The following is an 8,654-nucleotide window of genomic DNA, read 5'->3' as shown; positions in this document are numbered from 1 at the left end:
CTCCAAGGTATTTGGCTGAGAACTAAATAACCTTCTGATGTTGTGAACGAAGCTTGAGGACTTCGTCCAGTCCAGAATCCGATTCGGGATCTTCTTTGAGGAATGAGGCCTTCTGTTTCTTCTACTAAATTTGTTCCTCGACATCTCGCCACAGGTATCTGCTCCAAAGTATTTGGCTGGGGCCTCAATAATCTTCTAAAGTTTTGAGAGGAGACCCAGGACTTCGTCCAGCCCAGAATCCGATTCAAGATGTTCTTTGAGGACTGAGGCCTCTTGTTTCTTCTACTCAATTTGTTCCTGGACATCTCGCCACAGATCTCTACTCCAAGGTATTTGGCTGAGGGCTAAATAATTTTCTGAAGTGTTGTAAGGAGCTTGAGGACTTCGTCCAGGACTCCGATTCGGGATTCTTCTTGGAGGACTGAGACCTACTGTTTCTTCTCCTTGACTTGAACGACCTGCTATGTTTTGCCGGCCTTATAATGTCTTACCAGACTTCCAGGCGCGGGTTTTGATGTCTATTCCTGAAGTATGCAGACTGGTAATGCCGCCTACCTATAGACCAATATGTTACTTGAATGTAGCAATACGGCTATGAGGTCCTTACGATATATTCCAGCAACTTCAGTTCACACTAAGCCAGATTCTAATTTCTTATCCCTGCTGTATCCCTGGTATGGTTCATCTTCAACAGCTTTAGCCTACCTTTAGACCAATATATTTCTTGAAATAAGGTCTAGAAATATGGCAATCTTGGATCCAGACATGATGATTGGCCGATCACTGCAACAGCTTGTATTTAGAATATTACGGCTAACGACGCTAGTAAACAGCAACGTCCTAGTTTCCTGTGTGAATAGTTATCGCTCAGCTTTTTATCGTTTTTTTAAATATTTTTTTGGGAAAAGTATTATTGTACCATTGTAAATAAGCAATAATATGCTTCCATTTCTTGGAGTGTTTTTTTTTTCTTTTCTCAAACCCCAAGTAGTAGTTACCTTACGTTTGCCGATCTAATCAAGCGAACTAACTAACAACGCCGAAACCGCGGGTGGACAATCAGCGATCGCTTTCGTAGCGCTCTTGCTGCCCATATTGCTTGCGTTTGCACCAAGCGATCGGAGATGTAGTCGCGATCGTCACCCTGTGTACCGTGTACCGCGTGTCCGCCTCCTTTACTACTTGCACTTGAATAGAGGGATAGGCTACCCGGGGATGGTGTAACGCTAACTCTGCTGCGCTAACTCAGCCGCCCTTCACAGGTAACGCCGCCATAACGCGACCGGGTATCTGGAACAGCACGCCTGGGGTAAACCGTTGGCGGTGACCATTCTGTAGCATATGCTTGACTCTCATATGTAAACACCTATACAACAACAAACCAGTACTAGCCAATCCATCGTTTAAGAGCAAACATTACACATGGACAAACGAGAAGACGAGGAGAAAAAAGGGAAGAAGACAAGCAACATTTAATATTCCTTTAATGCTCATGCAAAATTAGAGTACTTTCTAAGAAATAAAAGAGAGAGTAATTGAGACACACATACCACATACCTTTCGACGGCGAACGTGCGAACAAGGGTAGTGATTTTATCACAAGGTAGATGGGTGGGTAAGGAGTTTGAAAGAAAATGTCATCTTAAGATGAGCAGAACCTGTTCCAGATGTCCTCGATACCTGTCGTCCGCCTCTCCAATATCTCGCGACTTCTCTGACGGATGCTTCATCTCCATTTGATCCTCGGTCCTGCCGCGTGAAGACCGTCGCCACTACCGCTTGGAACATCGGACCGTTCCTCCCTAAATGATCAGCATGATAATCGCTCTTGGAGAAATTACCTGGAATCCTTTGGTAACCATCTTCTAGTATCATCATGGACATCATTGTCCATATCATCAACCTGTACCAGAATCTTCTTCTTATTTCTTGGCCTGCTCCTATAAAGCACGTCTAAAAGATATGGCCGGATGTCCAATCAGTTTCCAGGAAACTCAGTCCATGGATGCACTCCTCCATCTCCGGCTGCATCCGATCTCCCTCAGATCTGACTCCACTTGATCCAGCCAACTAGCTCACTGTGCTCCTCTTCGCTTCCTATGCGCCTTCGAATTTCGCTGCTTACGTTATTGTCCGAAGTTACGATCGTGTCAATGTAGCAGAACTCCTCTACTACCTCAAGATTGTCGCCGTCAACTAATACTCTGCTTCCGAGTCTTCCGAGTCCGAGGCTGCATCGCGGTTAGATCTTACGACAAGCAGGTACTTTGTCTTCAACGAATTGATCCTCCATCCAATTCTATCAGCCTCGAATATACGCCTCGCACAGCACCGCAGATATCCGTCCGATGATGTCGATGTCTTCCGCGAAGCCAAGGAATTGGAAAGACCGGATGTAAATTTTGCCCCTGATGTCGAAGTACCAGAATCTGGATGGAGTTATAGAAAATGGTTCCCGAAGTTTCCCTCTATGATGGTCTCGCATGACTCTCAGAAGCACCAGATCGAAGAGAAGACAAAGAAATCCATCCCTCTGAAGCAGTCCCTTGATGGCGATAATAATCCTCCTAATGCTGATCATTGTCCGTGAAAATTCCATATCAGTTGTATATTTCTATTCGAAAGAAATTATTAATAAATAAACAAAAGTAAACATTTGTAAGTAAAATGACCACCCACACACACACACAAAGCTAAAAAATGTAAATTTCCAAATCGAAAAGCTGTTTGTTTCAACCGCCAAAATAAACGTTCGCACGTGTGCACAAGGTCCAAACCGTCACCGCCATCACTGGTATAAAATGGTTTTTGAATGGAACTCACCAACTGTCAAACCGGCAAACGTCACTCAAACGTCAAAACCATGCTGAGTTGATAATCGCTTTTGTTTTGCCTTCGTTTTTCACGCAACAACAACAAAAAAAAACCATAACAAAACCGATCCGGCTGCTACCGACGGGAAAAAGCATCATGTTTAAACCATCGCGCTGTCTTTACTTAATAGTTCGCCGCACAATTACCCAAACCAGCTACAAAGCGGTCCATCTGACGGGGAATGTGACGGTAAAGAAGTTCATCGACTCGGAAAATGATTACGCCAGTGCGGTTTTGCAGAACGTTCAGCTCACCGGCCATCGGTTGACTGTGCCGGACCAACCGGCGGATATGGAAAGCATCCTCCAGTCACCTGACCGTTGGTGTAAGGGGGATCCGGAGAAGGTGTTGCAGCTGTTACGGCACATAGTGGCATCGATCGGGGCGAAGGGTGAGGGAGCATCCGCGCTGGAAGATGTACGGTTTTCCGAGTTTATCACCACCTTCGTGCGGCTCGTGCCATCATTTTCCGACACCCAGCTGTCCCAGGCACTGGAAACGCTTGCCGCGCTGGAAGAGATTCAATCCATCTACGAACCAAACTATCTCTCCCTGTGGACCACACTGGACACGGAATGTTTGGAGCGGGTAGTGAGCTGGAACGTCGACCAGCTGCTACACTTTGCCGACCGGTGGTATCCGCTCCGGTTAGCCAAGCAGGGCAAGTACGTGAACAAAGCGATCTGGAAGATCAGCAACCGGCTCCGGAAGCTACCACCGCACCAGCTGCTCAAGACCGCTTTCTACATCAATCTAACGCGCGTCCCGGTAGAAAACATGATCGATATCGAGACGAACTTTCACCAGCACTTTGCCACCTTCTCGATCGACGACATCGCGATACTGTGCATGGGTTTCTTCAAGACGGAAACACCGATCCGGAATGGGGAGCTGCTGGACAAGATCTACCACAAAGTTACCACCCAACTGCCGGCGGTGGACGATATAGCGCTGACAGCGATACTGAAGCTACTGCGCTACTCGTCCCGCATTCCGCAGGTCGGCTCGATGCAGCAGCTGCTCGATGCGCTCGTGCCGGTAGTGCCGAACCTTTCCCTGCAGGCCTGTCTGCACGTCGCACTGCTCGGCAGCGACATACACCTGTGCCATCGGGGTACGCTAGAGTTGATAGTGGACAAGTTTCTCGCGAACGTACGCGCACTGCGGCTGAAGGATGCGGAACGGATTGCGTTCGTGCTGGCGCACGGTAACATCGAGCTGCGCGAGTCCCGCGAAATGGTGCTGCTGCGTGCGATTCTAGCCGACCTGCCGAACCGGGTGCCGGAAATTGTCCAGTACCCGAAATGCTACGTCTCGCTGCTACACTTCCTGTCGCTCCGGAACGTCACCGATGCATCGCTCATTTCGGCCGCATTCGACCAGAAGTTCTTACAGCTCGCGTACCACCGTAACATTGGTGGGGCGGGGCGGGAAGCTGTTTCGCTGGACGCATTTACGGCCATCAATCTGGCGGATGCCGGATACGCTGGGAACCGGTTCCCGGACCAAGCGTTCCGGTTGGTGTGTAAGCTAACGCAGGACTATCTACCGAACCCGAAGTACAAGCTTACCAAGTCCGACCGGATGCTGTTGGACATACAGGAAACGTTCGACGCGCTGTGGAAGGTACCGTGCCGGATAATGCACCTGTTGCCCCATTACCAGCGGCCAGACATTTTGTTTTGCTGTGACGACCGAACGCGGAAGGTGGTGGCGATGCCGGATGACCTGGCCAACACGCACGAAATACGGACGCGCGAAAGCATTTTGGGGGAGCAGCGTACCGGGGACAGCAGCCTGCGGCTGGTTGCAATCGTTGTTGGCTCGTGGAACTGTTACATCCGTAACGATCGGCGCCGTACGGGTGGGTACGCGATGAAGCTGACACAGCTCCGGAAGCTACATTATGACACCGTCGAGGTAAGCATTTTCACCCGGCAAGGTAGAAACACGGTGTAATGTAAGTTTTTGTTTGTCCTCCGCCCCCCACAGATACCATGGTACGAGTGGCCGTTTTATTCTCGCGACGAAATGCAACGATATCTCGAGTCGAAGCTGGCGCCGTACTTCAGCAAGGCACGCAAGCAGGCGATGGTTAAAAAATAAATAGTTTACAAGCCAACCGATCGGGGACAATACGTGATATATTCATAAGCACCGCAGGGGTGGCGCAGCACTACTCTAGCAGCTTCGTTAGCGTTTTCTTCGTGTACTCGTACACCACGAACAGGACGGCGGTGGCCGGTATGGTACGCACGATCGTCGGCAGCAAACCGTTGTAGAACGCGAGCACACCCTCCTTCCGGAAGATGTCCAGCCCGACCTGTGTCATGCTCGCCCGCATGCTGTACACCTGTATCCGGCTCTTGATCACATCCGCCGGAAAGATGACCGTCCACAGGGCGACACCACCGACCGCACCAGCCACCATCGTCCGCAACGCCCCAATCTCGTCCTTCGTTTGGCCGGGCTTGGCTAAAAACTCGCGCGTCTGCTCGTACCCGCCGAAGAAAAAGAAGTACCCGGGCATTTCGCGCGCAAACGTAGACGTTAACCCCCGGAACATGCCCGCTACACCCTCGGTGCGCAAAATCTGGCTCACGAGCGCGTACGACGAGATGGTCGGCCGGCGCTTCCCATCGCTGCCGGCCGTTTCCCGCAGCGCCTGCAGCTTACACTTGATCAGCTCGGTCGGGCAGAGGGTGAAGGAGGAGAAGAAGGCGGCCAAAAAGCCGGCCGTTGCGTTCTCGAGCGTGGACAGTTCCGCGACGGACGGTTTCTTCACCGCGCTGCCGACGACCTGCTGGCACGCACCGTACGCAGCAAATAATACTGAGTTTTCGGCCACGTTCGCGACGACCGCTGGCAGTGTGCCGGCGTACAGGCCGCGCACGAGCCCGTCCCGCTTGAACGTTTGCACCGTACAGTTGACGAGCCCACCGTACAGTTCGGGGAATGTTTGCATCTTCACCTTCACCGTGTCCATCGGCTGGCTAACGTACACCAGCGCGACGCCTCCTGAAGAGAGAAGGGAAGGGGATGGGCGGGGGTGGGTGAGATGTTGGGGAAAACCACAGCCGGCCACTTACCTAAACATCCGGCAACGAAATCGATCACGCCCGTTTTTAAACTACTCGTCTCGCCTTTGCTGTGCATTTTCGGTCGTCCGGTTAGCCCGTTACGTCGGTTCCGGATGCGCGGATTAATCGGTCCGGCAAAAACGTTGCCCTCACTATACTACGCACCGTCTCACAACCGATCGATCTGTTTCCGTGGCCGATAACTCTTCACCGCAACTGAAGCACCGTTCGCCTGTGAAGTCTGTCCGGGCCCGTGTGTTGCTAACATCGAGATAATTAAACACTAATACCTAATAGGCCCAAATGTGCCTCTGCTGCTGCTGTTAGCACGCGAGAGCAGAGGAGCATATTTTGAACAGCCGCACACACAATGTGTGATTGATAACGTGCGCGGTACGTCGGACGACAACGACGAAACGTCAGCTCCGGTTGCTCTTATCGCTGTCCACTTGTTGTCAGCCTAGCTTATTTTGTTTGCGCGACCGTTTGCGTTGTCGCGTCCGGTCGGGTCGGTGGGCTGTGGGAATGGGAAGGAAGCCTGCAAAACTCCACCACACAATCGTACGGATTTGTTGCGTCATATTGATGCGAGCCCGCGATGAGCTGAGCTGTGGTCGTCGGTGCCGCACCAACACGTGTGCGTAGATCGATGACGGCGTGATGATGACACTTGGCTGCTGTTGTTTGTGTTTGCGTTGCGTGAGCTGCTTCAGGGTGTGTTCTACTGCGGTGCAAACGATCACTGGTGAGCTTGTTGCGCTGTGAGCTTTCGTCCATTAACTCCTGGTGTTTTTTTGTGCGATCGACGGTACGTGGTAAGTAAGTTTTTGGACCTTTTTTTGTAGGAAATGCATTTTTAACTACGGGAGAGTTTTTTTTTCTGGGTAGTAAAGGTTTTGCTAGGGATGTCCGGTGGCTGATGCGCTAGCGGCGTCGATCTACACAGCTCCCGGACCGAGGATCGCATCCTTGCCAGTCCGACTCCCCGTACAACGAATTTACTAATCAGCTAAGGTCTCAAGGTCATAATTGAGTCATGGAAGACCGAGGTCCCTTAACGGCTCCGGTCTTCACACGGCAAGACCGGGGCTCAAATCCCATCCAGACCGCCCTCCGTACACAGGACTGTCCATCCGGATGCAGGTAGAGTTAAGTCACAGAAAGCCAGAAATGGCAGGCAGAGGCCTCTCCAGGTTGTAGTGCCAAAGAAGATGTAGATGAAGTATTAGCGGCCTCCACAGGACTGGAACGAGGATCGAATCTCGTCCAGACCGTCGCCTCGTACATTGAACTGACTAAACAGCAAAGGGTCAAGGTCATAATTAAGTTATGGAAGCCAGTCATAAGAGCGGCCCGGTTTAAGAGGCGACAACGGCGCCGATATTCATACGGCAGAACCGGGGTTCAAATCCCATCCGGACTGTTCCCCCCTGTAGTTTTTTACTTATCATCAAACTACGTGGCTTCATATTATATTAAGTCCAGTAAGCCAGAAATAGCAGGCATGACCAAAGGGTTCTAGGCCAAAGAAGAAGAAGAAGGCAGCAATGGAAGTCAGAGATCCCTTCTTGAACTCTTTGAAAAATCTTTGGACGCTTCTACACTCAGGATATCTGTGTAGAATATGTATAGTCCAAGTACTCACATCCGCCTCTAAAACATGGACGCTGAACCGTGTTCGAGAGGAAGATGCTGAGAAGGATTTTTGGCCCTTGTATGTGTGGAAGGAACATGAAGAAGTCGTTACAAGTCGTGCAGTGAATTCGACACGCTAGGGTTCCGGTGGTCTGCACATGTCATGAAAATGGGATCGGACAACCTGTAAAGTCCTTTTCAGGCCAGACCACATCGGCAGAGAAGGTTTGATAGTATTGATGGGCTGGTAGACCCGAACCTACTGGGTTCGACTCGTTGACTCAGGACGTTCCGAGGATTCAGCAAGTTCTGGCGGGGTCTATTTGTCGGTGTAAAGATTTCGATGGATTGACCCGAAATCGTGGAACACACTCATTGACCCGAACTCGTTGCAGCAACGGGTTCAATTCGATGCCCCGTCGATCCGAGGAAGAGAGTCGTATGACCCATGCGTCCGTCAGAAAGACCGACCTTAATGAACGGTCCAGATGAGATTTGAACCCCGGTCCTGCCGTGTGAAGGCCGGTGCCACTATCGAATCTACCCGGAGGTCGCTAAATAATAATGCCCGGGCCGCCATCATAATGAGTTAAATAAATAAATACTTGAAATATTAAGAAAATCCTCTCATACACTGATACCACTTTCTATAGCTGCATTTCAAATTTGCTTTTGCATTTTTTTTTTTATAATCGGAATCTTTGAAATAGGTAACATGAACTTGAATATCATAAGAAAACAGTTTAAAATAGAAAACTGTGAAAATCAGTCAAAAAATATAAAACAGATGATACATCCAGATTTAAAATCGACGGTAAGCTCAACAGATCTTCAAACGCAATTTCATGAAAAGAACGATGATATCAATGAATAAAAATTAAAAATAATGGAAGTTTGAAACATAAAATTACAAGATACGTCCTCAAATGTCACTACAAAGTTGACACAAATACAAACTCTATATTAAAAATTATATTTAATTGGTTTTGCTGTAGTATTGGTTGGGGGCCTTAATGGCCATAAAAAACGATAAAAAAAAATAGTGCAATGTACTAAAATGGACCA

At 49.5% G+C, this 8,654-nt stretch overlaps 2 protein-coding genes and 2 long non-coding RNA genes across 5 annotated transcripts; 2 read left to right on the top strand and 2 right to left on the bottom strand.

Moving 5' to 3' along the window:
• Positions 1-947: 947 nt before the first annotated feature.
• On the bottom strand, positions 948-2,905 carry LOC118517477. The gene is made up of 2 exons (XR_004908314.1): positions 2,824-2,905; positions 948-2,614 (listed from the first exon to the last, which is right to left on the bottom strand). It is a non-coding gene; the product is annotated as an uncharacterized LOC118517477 (long non-coding RNA).
• On the top strand, positions 2,852-5,000 carry LOC118517468. The gene is made up of 2 exons (XM_036063641.1): positions 2,852-4,794; positions 4,867-5,000. Exons 1-2 carry the CDS (start codon positions 2,971-2,973, stop codon positions 4,978-4,980), a joined length of 1,938 nt encoding a protein of 645 aa, XP_035919534.1. The 5' UTR covers positions 2,852-2,970; the 3' UTR covers positions 4,981-5,000.
• LOC118517472 (mitochondrial ornithine transporter 1) lies at positions 4,836-6,613 on the bottom strand. Its single transcript, XM_036063644.1, has 2 exons — positions 5,964-6,613; positions 4,836-5,892 (listed from the first exon to the last, which is right to left on the bottom strand). Exons 1-2 carry the CDS (start codon positions 6,028-6,030, stop codon positions 5,051-5,053), a joined length of 909 nt encoding a protein of 302 aa, XP_035919537.1. The 5' UTR covers positions 6,031-6,613; the 3' UTR covers positions 4,836-5,050.
• On the top strand, positions 6,598-8,496 carry LOC118517476. Of its 2 annotated transcripts, none has more exons than XR_004908313.1 (2): positions 6,598-6,769; positions 6,848-8,496. It is a non-coding gene; the product is annotated as an uncharacterized LOC118517476 (long non-coding RNA). The 2 variants fall into 2 exon arrangements; XR_004908312.1 differs by having other exon boundaries at positions 6,843-8,496.
• Positions 8,497-8,654: the final 158 nt, after the last annotated feature.

The sequence above is a fragment of the Anopheles stephensi genome, chromosome X, assembly GCF_013141755.1.
Source record: "Anopheles stephensi strain Indian chromosome X, UCI_ANSTEP_V1.0, whole genome shotgun sequence".
Taxonomy (NCBI): domain Eukaryota; kingdom Metazoa; phylum Arthropoda; class Insecta; order Diptera; family Culicidae; genus Anopheles; species Anopheles stephensi.
The sequence above is the reverse complement of the archived record's forward strand: the minus strand, read 5'-3'. Positions and strand labels throughout refer to the sequence as shown.

What these genes read in the sequence shown, in the direction of transcription:
- LOC118517468 (XM_036063641.1), top strand. Translation starts at nt 2,971, where the DNA reads ATGTTTAAACCATCGCGCTGTCTTTACTTAATAGTTCGCCGCACAATT. An exon ending in TACATTATGACACCGTCGAG is followed by an intron (nt 4,795 to 4,866) that starts GTAAGCATTTTC and finishes CGCCCCCCACAG; the next exon opens with ATACCATGGTACGAGTGGCC.
- LOC118517472 (XM_036063644.1), bottom strand. Translation starts at nt 6,030, where the DNA reads ATGCACAGCAAAGGCGAGACGAGTAGTTTAAAAACGGGCGTGATCGAT. An exon ending in TTTCGTTGCCGGATGTTTAG is followed by an intron (nt 5,893 to 5,963) that starts GTAAGTGGCCGG and finishes TTCTCTCTTCAG; the next exon opens with GAGGCGTCGCGCTGGTGTAC.